Source organism: Balearica regulorum, chromosome 1 (assembly GCF_011004875.1).
Source record: "Balearica regulorum gibbericeps isolate bBalReg1 chromosome 1, bBalReg1.pri, whole genome shotgun sequence".
In the NCBI taxonomy this organism is placed as follows: Eukaryota; Metazoa; Chordata; class Aves; order Gruiformes; family Gruidae; genus Balearica; species Balearica regulorum.
In genome coordinates, this window is record NC_046184.1 from 96842453 (window position 1) to 96859702 (window position 17250).

General features: G+C 40.1%; 1 protein-coding gene across 2 annotated transcripts in view; it reads right to left on the bottom strand.

Annotated features, from left to right (window-relative positions):
* Positions 1–17250, bottom strand: part of GUCA1C (guanylate cyclase activator 1C) — a 134807-nt gene that overhangs the window by 24130 nt on the left and 93427 nt on the right. The window contains exon 1 of one of the 2 annotated variants that reach the window (XM_075767657.1): positions 13795–14166. The exons of the other annotated variant lie outside the window; for it this stretch is intronic. Within the exon in view, the coding sequence (XP_075623772.1) occupies positions 13795–13998 (204 nt within the window). The 5' untranslated portion in view covers positions 13999–14166. Of the gene's footprint in view, positions 1–13794; positions 14167–17250 lie in introns of those variants that run through there. 2 annotated transcript variants of the gene reach the window in all.

The following is a 17250-nucleotide window of genomic DNA, read 5'->3' on the forward strand; positions in this document are numbered from 1 at the left end:
TAGCAGGGAGGGTAAATTAGAAGTACAGCCTGGAGAAGCTGCTTTACCTTTTTATTTGGTAGTCTGTGTGGTCTTGTAATTTGGGCACTGGGTATGATCTCCTCATCTGAGTTACATTTTCCTCTCTGCCATGGGTTCAATACAGTACTTGGGACAAATCTGCGCTGCACTTTATCCTTGGTTAAGTGCAGACCATATTTTTGTCTCTGTCTAACATTGCTGTAAAAACTTATTAACTTTGTATTTGAGCATACCAATAGTTTCATATGCTTACATACAAGCACAGGACAAGCAAAGGATAGAAGAATAACAAGTGAACTGCAAATTACGTCTTATTTCCAGAATTGTTTCTTGTCATTTTTTAAGTGCCCCTGGAAAGTACTAACGAGTCCTACTCAAAGCCCTCAAAGCACAGTCCCACTTCTTCACCTCTAGTGCACCATAATGGCAACCCTGTCTGCAAAAGCAGTTTTGTGAGCAGAGCACAAAGTAGAGCCTGCAGGCTACAACTCACAAACAAAGCAATAATATGAGATTAAAGAAATAAAGAAAAGAAGGTTTACCTGGTTCAGATCAAAGATATCAAAGACTCGTTTAATGTACAAATCTCCCTGTGGATCCAGCCCTTGCAGACCCAGGAGTTTCTTGAATTCGTGCAGACTTAGTTGCCCAGATGGGCATTCTCTCATAAATTTGCTGTAATAATGGTGCATCTCTGGGGCAGAGCCATCACCTGGTAATGATTCTTGGGCGCCCATGTTACTACGCAGAAAGTGTCTCTTTTTTTCCTATTATTTCACATTTATCTCTCTGAGGTTCAGAGTTTTGCTCATGACCACAACTCTGGCAAATACTGCATTTAAATGGCCACGGTAAACCTCTTAGAGCGTAAGTTTCTATTTTTATTTAGTGACTATCTATACTCATGTGAGATTACCTTTAATGCTCGGTTCTAAACTAGATGGGATTTCAGAATGTGGCTAAGGAGAGCCACGCCCAGATTACAGTTCAGGAAAATCCAGACGCTCCCACTGACTACAGACATGCATATTAGAAAAAGATAAATGAGGACATCCTCAAAGTGGTTGACTTTGAATTATATGAAAACTGTTATCAACACCTAAAATTCTAATCCTGGATTGACTGTAAGGAACAGCTACAATTTATGCTGTAAATAAGGATGGAAAAGATTGAGAGGACAAACAGACATGCCCATTATTACATTCTCTCTGTTGTAGCTGCATTAACCCTTTCTAAAGACAGTGCCCTTTATACTCCTCTTTGAGGCACTTCTTATCATGAATATGCTGCGTGGTATCTTCTATTTGTGTGCAATTGCACTCTATGTTCCTCCTCTTGGCACGTGTCCCCAGATAAAACACACAGTTTTGTGACAGAACCTGAGCGGAAGAGAAATCTTTTACAGTAACTTCTTTAACAAGAATCAACTCGGTCTGTTAAGTGAATTAAAGCAAGTTTCCTTGCTGTTGGTCAGTGCTGTAGTCCTGCTTTTTATTGCATAGCTTTCAGGTGCTGAATTTCTTCTTCCTCTGTAAGGTCAGGGAAGGGGTTAAGTATCAATAATGCTTCTGTACTGATTAGCTTCTATACAAGGAGATGAGCGGCTCAGGAGCATTACTATAGCACAGACCAATTTGGACCTATAAATACCAGTGTAAAACTGGAGGATGTTAGAGATGCAGGACCAAGACACTCCCACTCCCTTATCCTTTTCATTTACAATCGCCCAGTGGAGTTAAAGAGCATAGACCTGCGAGGTGCCAAATGCCTCATGAAAAATGGCAGCCTCCCTCCAGCCCAACCGTAAGCCAGAGTGCAATCCATATCTTATAGGATCAGGTCAATTTTTGAGAAGGACTCCCATACTTTTAACAGGCTATGCTACAGCTTTCTCCACAAGGATATCATGAAGATTAATATCATATACTTCCAGATGTGGCATATGAGTAAGAAGACTTGAACACTCCTCAAGTGCCCATGAAGTTTTGAAGGGTAAACAGGAAGATACAGACATTGCCATCAGTTTAGCCAAAACTGGTTCAGCACGCAAAGCACATACAACAGACTGGGTGGTTGGTGTGTTGCCTTTCCCCCAGAGACCATCTCTGAGCCCTAGAGCTGCTGCATGATCCCAGTGACTAAAGGAGAGTGGGGACACATCTCGTGCGAGCATCTCATCTGCAGGCAAGTGGTGGCTGGAGCAGTGGGGTGAGTGAGGAGAAAGCGAGGACAAGGGAAGTCAAAGGAAATAAGCAGACATACCTCTCGGGTATGTACAGTTTGATAAAAATTCTGAATTTTCTTCTTCAGCCATCATGTCTTACTCTCAAAGCGGTGACCAGTCATTGTGTCAAACACCAGAGAAAGACAAGGCGCCAGGAACATGACTTGAGCAGGCTGCAAACTCTACATGATATGATCAGGTAGGAACTGCCCATCAGTGCTAGTCATCCTTCCTCTTTTATCTCTTCCACTTGGAAAAATGACATCTCGCGTCTCTTCACATGACCTTGTGCAAATGCTGTTCCCAGGATCCTGCTTTGGCAGAGGGAACTTGGGAGCTGCTCACGTCTACTGATCCCTCTCTCCTCCCTCCTATCTTCTCCCACTGAAAACCACACTGCTGCTACTTGCTTCCAAATAGCAAGTCTTGGGGAAGCGCACCCATGGTGACTGAGGCACGTGAGAGACCACTGCACTGACTTTAAGATGGGGCCTTAGAAGTCAGATTTTTGGCTGATTGCATACATTCTGGTAAAAAACTTACAAGAGTATGTTACTTTAAAATCGTTCTAACTTTAATGCAATACCTGTGTTCAGGATCCCTTTTGTTTAATAACAATAACAAAAATACCTGCAAAAGACAGCAAAAATGCCTGGGGAAAAAGTGATCTGATTTATACTGTTCTCTCACAGCATCCCTCACTCCTAGGGGATTGGAATAGTACATAATAGCTGATACTACACCTAGCAAAAAAAGGAAGATAAGTTTTATGGAGCACAAAAAGGCTAAAATTTATAACCCGTTGCATAGTTTGACAGCACTTAATGAACTCACAAACAAAGCATGTGCTGAGATAGTAGAAATTCTACAGAAATCACCTTTTCCTGAAGCCAAAGACAATGGAACATTTCTACTTTTATAAATAAAAATAGAAAAATTCATAACAATGTGGAGCTGAACTGATGAGATCAATATAGCAAAGCCATTTTGAAGAACTCTGAAACAATGGGTATAGACACTAGTTTGTATATAGGAAGCCCAGTGAAGCAATTCCAAATGAGCTATCTGTAGCAAACTGAACCAATACTAAAAGATGAAGATAAAATTACAGTATCTATTGAGATCTACATTAGAAATGCCAAGAAGCTTCCTGGAGTCTGTACAATACCCTGGGAATTAAGAAAAAGGTACAAACAGGCAACAGTGGGACTATGTACTCGCACTGAAGATGACAGTCCTGTAATAAAGAAGATTGCTGGTTCAAGGACAGACTGTTGCTAAACTGCAAAAACACGGGGCACACAGAAAATGCACGCTGCAGGTAAAGCAAAACTGTCTCTGTAGGGAAACATGGGGGGGGGGGGGGGGGGGGCGGAAATCAGATTCATTAATCCTGCTCTGAAAATGATATAAAAATCCCATCAGTTTTTGAAAGGATGGTATCATTTAGATTTCTTTAAAAGTGAAAAAGAGGTCATTTTTTGACAGAGTTTGAAAATAGCAGTTGCTCTTTTTGTTTTAAAAACAAACGAACAAACAAACCACTTCACAGCAGGGTGATCAGGAACTACCTTGCTATAAAAAATGACAGAAAAATAAAATAGTAAAGATGACATTCTCTTTCTCTGGGATATCACAAAAGTGGCAGTAACTTGGCTGCGGGCAGCAGATACAGATACTAAATCCCTGTGTTGTGAAACAAGGAGGTCACACATCTTTCCACTCTGATAGATTCAACTGAGTGCTACCTGTTTGAAGTGCAAGACAAAAAAGACAACTGCTAGCGCTTGAAGTGGCAAATGCTGGGTTTTAAAAGCATTTGAATAAAAAGCTTATCTACAGATTATTTTTTTTTTAATCTAAAAGCCGTGTCATCTTTGCCAATTAACTTTTTGTCTTTTCCTCTTGATTTTTTAATCAACTCTGGCTCACTCCAGCCCCATTCCCTTTTTCTTTCCCCAGCATTTTCTGCCTGCTGTTTGCTCTGAAAAATGCCATTTCTCTCTCCTGTGTGACTCACTTCGTGCTTCCAGACTTTACCCCATCTCTCTCCTATTCCCTTCCTTCCCTGCGCTCCACACTATCAGATGCTGGGTCCTACCGGTGCTGAGGGCACGGAGACATCTGCCACTGCTCATTTCGGTTGAAGAGCGGAGCTACGTGAGCAGGACCACAGAAGGCACCACTGCAGGCATCCCCATGTCCCTGCCTAGCCAGCTGAGTTAGAAGCACGGTGTCCTTCCCCCTGTCCTGCCGTCTCCCTCTAACACTGCTGCCAGCTCCCCACATGCACATGGCTACTCCTCATCTCCAGCCAGCTTCAGAGTCCATTTCTCTCTCTTAAGACCAATGTAACCTACCTCCCAGCTCAAGCAGACCTGGGTGAGGTGTTTTCAGAAGGACTACCTAGGCTGCCCAAATGAGAGTCATCTGCACAGGATACAAAATTGTAAAGAAAGGAGGTTATCCTACATGAAGAGCTGGAATGGCCTATCCTGGTCAGAAAATTTACCCCATGGAGGTTTTAAAGTCCCATCTTGTCCCTATAGCCCACCCTACACTTTTCTAAGTATTTGAATGAGTGTTTAACTTCTAAATTCTGCTTTCCTCCTCCTGTGTCTTCACCAAAGTGGTAGCTTGCTTTTAAGGATTGTTTTCCTCTCCTTCATAAGCCAGAAAGCTTTTGCCCCAATGAGGCAAGTTTCTAGCAGGACACAACCTCCAATCTCTGCCTGAGAGGAGAGGACTCACCAAATTCCTGCTAAAAGTCAAGCATGGGGATGAGGAAAAGAGATCATCGCTGCGTTCTATGGCGTTTTAATCACAGCATGCACAGCAAAGTGCATGGGAGTATACGTACAATCGCTTAATTATTCTCTCATTGAAAACACTGATCAAGCACTGGCACAACTTTGTTCACTCACAATTACATTCCTTGTATGCCTGCTATTATGTTTCTGCAAGCAATAAACTTGTTGGGCTTGTGTATGAATTTAAAAGAGAAACAGAAGGCAGTGACCATTTAAAACTACATCTGTAGAAACCTATTATGTCTGATTCCATTTTGTACTAGTGCTTCATTACTTCTGACAAGGAGATTATGAGTGTAGCACAGTGACATATGTCCTGGTGATGAGATAAGCAATTGTGCTTATCTTAGTTGTGCGCAGTCTAGCCTGGGCTATTTTTGCCATTACACTAACCACTTACAGATGTGATTTTGTGGGTGTTTTTAGCCACACATGCTACAGTGCACCGATATCTATAAATAACCAGCAGACCATGCGTAATGAAATAACAAGTCTTACACTTCCCACAGAACCATTTGTATTTCAGTTGTTTTCATTTTAATGATTATGGGAAGTGCTCTGAGATACCGACTTTATGTTTTCCATTTGGAGTTAAAGACTTAGCACAATGGGTGCCCACTCCTGAAGCTGTTATTTTCATCAAGGTTTCTAGTTGCCAAAGAGATGCATCCTCCTTTGTCAAGAGGAGAAATCGGGAATACTTTCTTTTTTGTAGCTATTGCAAATTCAGTGATTTTCCTGAACTTGGTGTTGGCACGCAGCTTGAGCTGCGCCTTGCCTTGTGGGCATCAGGAAACTGGAAGCAGGACCAACAACTAGGACAGAGAGGCAGTGCAACGACTGTTGTTACTTTTAAGTGGTCTTACTCAAAATGAAGCAAAAGAGTCCTCTTATGCTGGGAAAATCTGAGAGGCCAATGAAATGGTCTGACTCCAGCTGGGAGAAAGAAAAGAAACCCCTGAACTTTTGCATGCTGATAATCTGGGGAGGAAGGGACGGAGGGGAACCCCCTGAAATAATTGTGAAATTTTTTTAAATACTTGGTTTTCAACCATCTGTAGCTACCATTAGAATAAATTTATAAAAAGTAATTTAAGTTAATAAATTATTGTTTCAAAAGTCTCCATAATCTTTGTGTTAAGGGTTAATATCTCTGAACTGACCTCCACCCCAATGACGTTTTGATGCCACAGGCTGTTTTCATGAAGGATTTCAACTTAGGCAACTTGGATTTTTCCGGTTAATAATGTTACATATAGATCCTGAAACAATTCTAAATCCCAGCTTCCTGTTTTTATCTGCCTACACAGCACAGCTATTTGAAAGAACTTTGGATAGTAAAGCATCCTTTTTTCTCCCCCCCCCCCCCCCCCTTCTTTTTTTCCCACCAGCTACAAAATCCACTGAGTTAAGCATTTTGGAAGAGGGAAAACTGAGCCAATAGAGACATCAGTAAACATTTAATTAAAAGGAGAGGCTGTCTTCCCTAATTAGGTACCGTTGTTTTGATTGGAGATGTTCTTCTTGGTGTCTGAAGCCTTTCCCAATTCTAGCAGACACTGAGCAACTTGCATCTCCTAGCGGCTCCGGTTAGCAAGGCAAGGAAGGGCTTGCTGCTGCTGCTGCTGCTGCTGCTGCTGCTGCTGCTGCTGCTGCTCCTGCTGCTCCTGCTGCTGCTGCTGCTGCTGCTGCTCCTGCTGCCGCCAAAGAGCACGGCGCATTTCCGTCTAGCAATCCCTGTCCGAGTGCTTTTCTGGGTCAGTGGGAGAGGCAAACCCTGGGGAGAGACACCCCAAGGGGCTGGATCTTGTGGCTGACATTGCCAGCGTCTTCTTGTCCCTCTTGCTGCAGCTGGGCAAACTACCACGTTTATTCCCGTATGTTGTTTTTGTCCAAGGATCTGCTCTGTTTCTGATGGAAAATTAATCTCTTGCTAAGATTTTAACTAGCTTTTCAACACTTCTTCTCCACAGCTTGCATTTCACTTTCACAAGGGTTTCAATTAACGTATGAAGAAGGGATGAGACACTATTTCCTCCTTCTGGTCCTTGAAGATTTATTTCCATCTTTTTATACTTGTGCCTTAATTTCATTAATTTGGTTTTTTGTTTGTTTGGTTTACATTTCACTTATGTCTTCCCCCCTCCTGGAAGGCTGGTATCTACTTATCTTATTTCTGCCTATTCCTGGTTTTGACTGTACTTTTTCCACTGCATTTTTTGATTCTCTCCATTTATCTTTTAAAAGTAGTAACACGGTCTTCTTATTTGTGATCTATGCGATAATTCAAGTCTACTTCCTTCCACTGCTCAACTTTAAAAGTTCCTTTTTTTCAAGGGGTGGTTAGGGAAGGAAAACTCTTTTACAAACTTTCTAAATAAGAATGAAAATGGTGGTAATAAAGAGAAAAAAAAAAAGATTCATTGTGACTGTCTGAAAATGCAGCTCAACAGATCTGAGGAGACTTTGCTTTGGAAATGTTGGGGAAAATAATTTTTAAAAAGGAGAGTGAAGACAGAAATATTCACCCAACATTCCAGTAGTGAAAAAGGGGAACGTGAGGGTTTTAGACTCTTGCCCAGTCCTACCCACAAGGAATCGATCTTGTTTAGTAGATTTTTAAAGAGCTTTTCGCTTAAATAACCTAAATGATATTAAAGAGAGTCCAACAAATCCAGTTTTCTCAGTTTAAGTAATGCTACACAGCTGCTGGAAAATAATGAGAAAAAACCCAACTCCTGGTTACCTAACGCTTCTTATTTGACATCACTAGGCCAAAGTCCTCTGCTGTTCATGCTAACGCATACATCTCATGACAAAAATAGTCCAAGAACGTTTCTTACCTGATTCATGTCAAAGATGTGAAACACCTGCTCAACATACTTGCCTGAGGGTTCACATCACATAAACCCAGTATTGTCTTAAGCTCATAGAGAGTAAGTTGCCCAGAGGGGCAATGGTTCATAAACTTCTGGTACCATCGACTGTTTTGTATTGCAGCAAAATCATCAGCTGATTCCCCGGCACCCATAGCACCATCCACCCTTCCTCTCCATCCATGCCGCGCTGTTTTCCTTTGCGCAATGCTCTTATGTTCCCTGGCTCACCTCCAGCTAGAATTTGCCAACAAACCAGGAGCTGTAAAACTACCATAAACCTCTTCAGTATCCCTGCAGATCTGGATTAGGCAACAACAGAAACTCTGTGGGATCTTCCTTTGTGACCTGTTTGAATGCAGCAGGCTTATCAATAGCTGGGTGCTTCTCTGTGACCAGAGCTACCTCAACACCTCGACGCATTCCCAAGGCTCCACCTGCTTCTGCAGGGGCTCTCTTGAAGACAAAATGTGGAATTTGTGCTCACGCTGCGCAAGATCCTCTATCAGGTTTGCAGCCTTGGTACTCTCGATAAACTTGCAATGCTTTGCACTAAAAATGTGCTTGATAATATGACTTTGAATGCTTCCCAAACTGTGACATGGTGTTGCTGTGCTTTGTTTGGAGGGCCTTGCTTTCAGCCCCTTGGAAAATGGAGAATCATAAATCCTGCAAAATACTAATGATGTGTACGGTGACTCTAGTGCATGCCAGTAAGCGTTCACCCAGCTGAAGGAAGGTTACATGATACCATATAGTCTGTTTATATAACAGTAGCATTGAAAACAAACGTTCTCATAATCTCTCATGGGAAACATCAGGTTATTTAAATACAAACCCAGGTGAAATTCACACACCAGAACTTGAAGAAAGGCTATAAAATCAGAGCTAATGAAATTCAGGGAGGGAACTTTTTAACTGAAGGCAGACTCATGACTCTCCAATCACAAGTACATACTTTGACTTAACATCCCAGCTAAACCGAGCATGCGATAAATACTTTTCATATAATCTTAAGGTAAAAAGAACTAGGAACGTGTCCTTATTTATATAATTCTGAAACAGTAAGAGCGTGGGGAGGCACTAAAGAGTAATCATATTGCTTTATTTGCATAATCCACTTAACACACACGTTCTGTTCACACAGTCTCAGTGACAGGTTTTCAGATAATACAGTGATAGATATTTGAATATTTAAAGCATGGCATTTTCAGTATCACAGAAACTGGAAACTGACAGAGGCACCTTCAGCAATTTCAGGTTCAGGGAGAAGCTTGCAGCACACCCAAGTCTGCTATTTCCTTGAAATCTCACTTCCTAAATGCCAAATACATGCTGCAAGAGATTAGATCCCCATTTTTTTTCTTCATCCAGTAACATAAAAAATCTAGCAGTGATTTTTACCATCATGGCAGTAGACAAAATCTGATCCTCTAACAGAAGGAAAAAAAATCATATAGACTTCAGAAAAATAAAAAAAGAGAAAACTAACCCTGCAATTTTCAACTTCAAAATATAATTGCATTGCAGTGGGCAAGATGTTATGACACTTCAAAACCTTGATTTATGTGTAGTTTCTTTCACAAAAACATGATATCTGCTTATTCTGTTAAGAAAGAGTTAAATAGTTTCTGCTGACCAAATGAGTTAGGTTGTTATTCCACTGAAGTGTAAGGGAGGGTGAAGAGACTTGGTTCATCTAACCTGCGAAGAGCTGAGTCATCTTGAAATAAGATCCTTCTGCTCTGCTAAGCGTGAAAAGGTGTCTTGAGCTGGATTTCTGTATTAAGACCAGAATCCAGCAGACAAATGCATTTTGATTGATTGTACAACGCATAAGTCACGCTCTTATTAGAGAAGTGCCAATATAGTTAGAATGATCAAGAGCAGTGTAAGGATACTGTTCCTGAGAAAGCCCATGCCAAGCCATAAAAATCCCATATGTGTTACTCTTGGCAAGCCAGCATGCCAACAGCTCCTTCTTCTTCTTATGTAGATTGGTTCCCTAAACCAGCCTGAAGCCCCATAGCATGACTTCACAGGAAACATATAGTACAACAGATTAATATACACAGCATATCGAACTAAACAGACGCAGTGCGAATCCCAAAAGGGAAGCTTGTGGAATCCTGTCATGGGGCTTGAGAGGTCCTGGTCCTCATTTGCCACAGGCTTTTCAGTGAGGCTCTCACAACACTTAATTCAAGGCAAGCGAAACATAAAACTGAGTGACAGCTTAACTAGATGCTACGTGTTGTATCTGAATTGTGTAGTTATACTGTTACCTTTTCATCAAAAATAGATTTTTTTATTATTATTAAAAAGGAAAAAAAGTAAAACATTCAGATAAAACATTCTAGTTCAGTTGATTCATTTCTCTAAGTGTTTAAACCTTTCCAGAAATTAAATTATACAAGTAGATTGGACAAAAAGAAAAACTTGACAGCTTTTTTGTCTGGAAGCAGATGCCACATTCTTCGTATTATTTCCAGCTGCCAAAGGATACAAACTATACAGTCTCAGGTACATGAATATTCTGAATGTGCCATTCCAGTCCTGCCTTCTAAATAATTTTTCCTGGGTCTATTGCTGCAACAGCTCAATTAAGAAAATATACAATGAAATCTATGCCTCAGATTACAGTAGCTAATAGAGGATTGTTAAAACATCGTGCAGAACTGGAAATGAATATCAGATGTTTAGCTGGAGCTCATTATTAAATAATGAAGTTGTAAGCCTAGCATAAGCAGTTTTAGAGTGGATTTTATGAAGCCCTAAAGGCCAAATTGTTGTTTAATTTCATTAAAATGGGGGGGAAGACTTCCAAACAGATAAAACATTGTAACATCTTTTTCTGTCTAACATGGAACATTAATTAAACAAGCTCTGCTGGGAACAGCAAAACAAACCCCTAGATTTGTACAGACTCCATCTTTTGTCTCCTAGATCTCCACACCCTAGTACCCCAGCTCCACCCTGTATCCTCACCAGGCAAAAGGAAACAAGTGCCTGATTATTTTGCCAGCCAGCTGTTGCCTTAAACAATGAATAAAAGCTGAATTCCGCACGAGTGGGGCATTCATCCTGGGTGTGTCCCTGCTACCAGCTGCCAATTTTTCTGAAAACTTCAGAAACTAATTAGCTGAAACGCCTGATCTTTGAAATTTCATTGAAATATGCTAATTGATTAAAAAATTATGGGACAACAGGACAAGGGGATCAGAGATTGATGGATAGGACTATGTAACACTTCAACTCTGATGTTTAAGGCATACATCTTAATATTCACCAGATAACTTAGCACTGAGGAAGCAGCTTAAGTTATTTGTACTGAGAGGGAGGCCCTGTGATTAGTAACTTGTAAAAACCAACGAAACCCAAAAAGACACCACCTGCAAACCCCCCCCCCAAACCCAACCAACCAAACCAAAAAAACCCCAAAGCTCCTTACTTTTTTTTGTTTAGAGCTCTTTCCCTGTTTAGACAGGTTCGAGGTTCACCAAAGGCTTGCCTTCATACGGAGTGACTAGCTACTTCTGCAAAATATTTTTTTCCTTCCAGAAAGGTACTCTAAATAACCTAGACATAGAAAGTATTCTTCACAACTGTAACATGTTGGCTTGTAACGCATGAAGTACGTAAAAAGCAAATGCCAGCATCTATATGCACGTTCTCAATACAGCACCTATATGCACATTTTCAATACTATAAGTAATATAAACAAGTGAAGAAATTGTTACAGTTTGATGACATGTAGTATTAAAAAAACTACAAATAGTAGCAACAGCTGAATGGAGTTAGGTGGTAAAGAGCAACCGTGCCCTGAAAGTTTGTCTCTAATTTATTCTGCACTTTCCACCTGTACTGGATGCACCATTTACTGAGGACAATAGATATTTTCAAATATATAGACCAGTATCAGCAGTAGTGGCAAGTTCTCCTAGATGTTTCTGTTGGCGCAAAAGTATTTGAAAGGTACTTTTTTCTTCCCTCTCCACACCCTCACCTATCTCATGGCAAATGATTTCCCTATGCCTGTGGTTTGTCCTGCACTGGTATGCTGTCATCTTGACAGTAGCCTGATTTGCAGGAAGTATTTATTTCACATTCCAGTCTTCTGAGGAGTAACTAAAACCAGCTGCAGGCTTGATTTTCTGAAACATCCTCAAGTCACTAGTCGCTTTGAAAGTATTTGTCTAAAATTAATTTTGGAAATATTTCCAAATATTTTTCAAGAACACTGAAATGTCAAGGGCAGCACAGATTAAAGCTAAAATGAAAAAGCTCTTAGATGAGCTCAGACACTGTCCATGCGTGTTACCCAAGAAAGTTAGCATTGATTAAAGCTTTACTGGGGAACATAATGCATCGATTTATTAATTGAAAAGAACACACTAAATTGACAATTTCTGCCAGTTAGATTCCATGTTTACAGACTAAAAGTTTGTTCATCATCTGTAATTAGCACATTCATTGAGTTAGGTGATGCTACTTAATCAAATTCCAGTACATTTAACCATCTGGTAATTGGCAGGGGGGGCAGGAGGGGAGAAAAAAAGCATGCAATGAGCCTAATTTTATAGGAACAGTACTTGAAGATTATGTAAGAAAGAATTGCAGAATACCAAAAAAGGAAGCTGAATTGGGGGTGGGGGTGGAAATAGGCATAACAAGAAAATGGTTTAGCAAAGGTACTGACTCTGGGAATCCTTAGCCTACTGGGCACCATACAAGAAATTAGAGGTTGGATGTAAAAACACACAAGGTACCTTATAGTCTCAATATTTTCTGAAACAAATATAATCAATTTCATAATAAAGAATAGAAAGGCCATTTCTGGAAATTGAAACTGTCTGGAGTAGTTCTGGCTACAATTTAGACCAGTTTTAACCTGCCACTAAAGACATTCATGAAATCTAATAACGTTTCATTACATTTCTGAATTCATTGAGATCAATGGCGTGGGTAGAGAACACTAATGCTTTTTCTTTTTTTCTTTTAAAATTTTTTATACCATGATGGGCCCATCTGTTCTATTAGCTAGAAGCAGACTTTGATTGTGTAGTATTGACAATTCAGCCTAAACCTTATTTCAGTCGAGGATAAACACTTTTATAAGAATTACAGATGACTCTCCACTTTTTTTGTAGGATTTGATAAAACGTGTTATTTTGGTTTAAGGGGAAAATAACAAGGCAGAGTCTTCTGGATGGGTCTCATGCCTAGAAGGAGCCCGTATGAACACCGTGTTGGAAGAACGCAAGACAGCAATGCAACTAACAGCTCCTGGACGCCTTTGGGATGACCTAGGATGCTAAGCAGTAAATTTGGAATAATGGATCAAAAGCAGATAGATGTGTCTTTGGAAAAGGGGGATTGATTGATACCAAACTAAGCCATACAAGATGCTTGGAATGAATCCAGCAATATTTTATTTGGCAACAGAAGGAATCATATTGTGCCTATGTTGCATATTCTTAAAGCATTAATACCTAAGGATCCAGCCAAACACTTGCTGCTTTAAAATAGATTTTTCAAGCAGAGTTATATAAATAAAACTTCCAATTATTAACACACGGTGAAAGTAATAATAAAAATCCGGGTTTCAAAGATGAGAAGCTATTCAACATGTATTAGAATGACTGTATGCAATTTTCAAAATGGCACAACATACTGGGAACAGAGCATTCAAACCGTTTGCCTGCCACTCACGTTTATTTGCCCAGAGTGTTCTATTGAATCACCTCTGAATCACTCCCATTACCTCTGAATAGGCAGCATTGCCAGCACTCTGAGACATGTCGCTGAATGCATCAAATGATGTAGCCGTAAGAAAGCCAGGAAGTTACGAATGAATTCTTACCTTATTCATGTCAAACGTGTGAAATACTTGTTCAACATAGCTGTTAGCTTCTGGAGTAAGTCCATGTAGATCCAGGACGTGTTTAAATTCATGCAGACAAAGTTGTCCAGATGGACACTCCTTCATAAATTTTGTGTACCAATGGTGAATTTCCATAGCATTAATGTCATCCGCTGATCCAGCAGCACCCATAGCATCAAACATACCAGGTAACCTTTTTCAGTATTTATTCATCCAAATGTTCATTCTCGCTTCCCAACAGTGATCATTCAAACCAACTCTTCCTCTGAGAGCCGCTTTAAACCTCTTACAGATTACTGCCAATATAGACTGAGTAAATATAGCACCCTAGCAAGATTACTGGTGCCCAGTCTTAGTGCACCATGGTTTTATCAGCTGCTTACAGTCTTTGTGCACAGTCAGTTTGCAGAGCCTCTGCAGGGCGTGAGGACCGATTACGCTGGTTCTCATCTTGCGTTGGCATCTGTGGTGCTAAAGCTATGTAAACTGGATGAATATTGAATAAGAAACACGCAGGGACTTTGAGACTAGTTCCTAAACCTTTGTTTTAATAATTCACAAAGTTTTAACTAAACCTTCAGCCTCATTTTAATACTTGGATACCTTTTATGCAGCTGCCTTGTAGCAACTGACTTTTCATTTTTATTACTTCTGTATATACCGTGGTCCAAATCCTACCTTATAGGCCAAAACCGCAACATGATTTGACTTGGATAACCCGAAAAAGCTGAAAGCAGCTGCACACTAAGCACAAAAAACTTGCCATTGTCTTTAGACAGCAGTTCTACAAGCACCTGAGTCTTGTGTAAGCCAATGTTATCCTAAAATCTGTTCCCTCACTGCCACTGCTCATTCAATCCCATGCCTTCCCTTCCCTTAGGCCAGCAGGAGTGTTTGTGCTTGCACTTGGGAACAACTGTAAGAACAGATCCAGGCAAAAGCTTGTAACAAAATTGAATACTAATAAATATAGTTAGACAACACTATTCAAATTTTGCATTGCCTGGTCTCACAAAACACTGGGTTGTACAAGAGAACAGATTAAGTGGGGATGGAAAAGGGTGGCCAGCAGTAGAGGGTGTGCAGGACCTTCTTTTCCCGATATAAATTGTGGAAACTCGTAGCGTAATATCATAACGTGTTTTGTATAGTGGTACATAGCAGTTTACAGTTTTACAGTATTTATCCTTACAGCATGTAGTATGGCACGCAGTAGTTAGAGACTAAACTGCTGGAATGTTAAAAATATAATTGTTACACTTTAGCCTACCGTATAGGTGTTGTCTCACCAATGGCACTCTGGTGGTGTCTCACAAGAGGAAAGGTGAGCACTACCTGAGCAGCAATTCTACTTCACTCTGCAGAGCAGAACGCAGTCTGGGTGAAGGTTTAGGGCAGGCTGTATGTCACAGCATGCAGGCTCCTGTGGTCATCCAGTATTTTGAGCTCTGTTTAATTCTTTAGGCAAATAAAGATCTGGGACACACTAATCATGTAAGATCAGATTTGCAAAATATTTCTCAGAAATAAGTACGAGCCTTCACTGCAAAAGGTGACAGTGCTGGAAGGAGCTGGGCTGTGACTGGAGCAGGCTTTCAGCACATATTTATACCTACATTGCACAAAACAGAGTCATCAGCTGGTCAGGGCGATGCTGCTGAGGAGGAAGAGCAGAAGAAAAAGGCGCACCTGAATGCCTGGAGGACTTCAGTAGTGACATATGCTGTGGCTATCATTAAAAGGTGATTTTTCTAATCTCTAGTCTTTCCTTGCACCTCTTTCAACAGTCTCCCCAGAGCAACACTTGTCCGCTAACATGCTGTCAGTTACAGGATCAAAACCTTCACTACTGAGAAGCAGCAGGAATTGCCTATGTAAAATACTGAATAAAAGCAGAATAAATCTGAAACATGTGAAGTGGTATTTGGAAATAGTCCATTTCGAAACATCACTAGTAGACAAAGAACGCTGTATTTATAATAACCAAGAACTGTAAGCAAAAGTAGCTTGAAGTAACAATATTCAGTCTTTTATCTTTGTTCATCAAATCTAAATTTTCAATAGCTAGTAACTGGAAATGCCAACACAGAATTTTCCAAGTGTATACCTACCAAATTTCTTGTTCGACAAAAAAAGGAAGTGTTTTAAAACTCAAGTGTTACTCAGACTTCTTTTCTTTTTTTTTCCGGAAATAACAGAAATGTTCAAAGGAAAAAATGAAAGGTTTCAACTTTCAGAAGCCATAGACAATTTATTTTTTCATAAATACAGGAGTCTACAATATTTTTTTTGTACATTTTCATTTTCAAATGTGCTTCTGAAAAAATGTGACAGCATAAACGTGAGCATCAAAGACTAAGCCATCTCTGTCCTTGAAAACACATGTATTTCTTTCATATGGCATGGAAGAATATAACTCTGTTGTGATTGTCCTTACAGAAGACAAAGTTAAAATGCCAGGGAAATCTGCATTTCATTTAAGTAACCTTTCAAGATAATCATCAAGCTGTTCTAAATCATGTATTTGAAGAATTTGAAAAAAACTAAAATTTTACACTGCAGCATTTGACAAAATAAGCATATGAACAAACATGACGTTTATCAGCAAAGGTCATAATTAAAAAAAGAATTGAGAGAACACCCCGAAGACTTGAAGCATCAGTGCAATAGCCCAGAATAAAATGGAAACATGGAAGATGGAGTTAAGTACAAGTAGGAGAAGAGATTGCTTTTAAAGGAGTTCTTGTAGGCCCCATTCCTGTTGGGACAGCTTTACTGGGGGATTATAGTGTTGAAGTACATGCAGATTAGAAAGGCTATGCTGGCAACACTGTTCTTTTTAGCAATTTAATACTATCCTTGCTTTCACTCTGAGGAAAAGATACTTCTCTACTTAAAGCACAATTTTGCACATCCAGGTTAGCTGGGGATTATATTTCTTCACATGTATGACCCTACAAGCAAAGTCCGGAGGTAGAATGAGGGAGAATGCAGAAGCAGTGAAGAACTGGCATTGTATGTCTGCACACAACGTAATATAAAGGGGAGGGAAAGCACCTAGAAGAGGAAAAGAAACACATAGCAGAGACACCAACAGGACTTTGACAATGTAAGGCACTTCAAGAAAGGATGAAAAAAAAAAATTCTGCCATAAAAGAAATGTGAGGCCTGGAAAGAAGCAGCTGAATTTAATTCCAAAGACTTAAATCCAGCATCAACAGTAGTACACAGAAACCTAATGCCTGAGTAGTAGCTGTATCAAATATATACCACGTACTTAGTTTCCTCTGAACATGACTGGGGAAAAAAGCCAGGTCACCTGGAGCCTCTCAGCACTGTACCAGATGGCACCTGCACTTAGACCTTCCTATCTAATGGAAATGACTCAAGGCTACTAACACGGGTTATAAACAAAAAGGCAATATAAAATAAAGG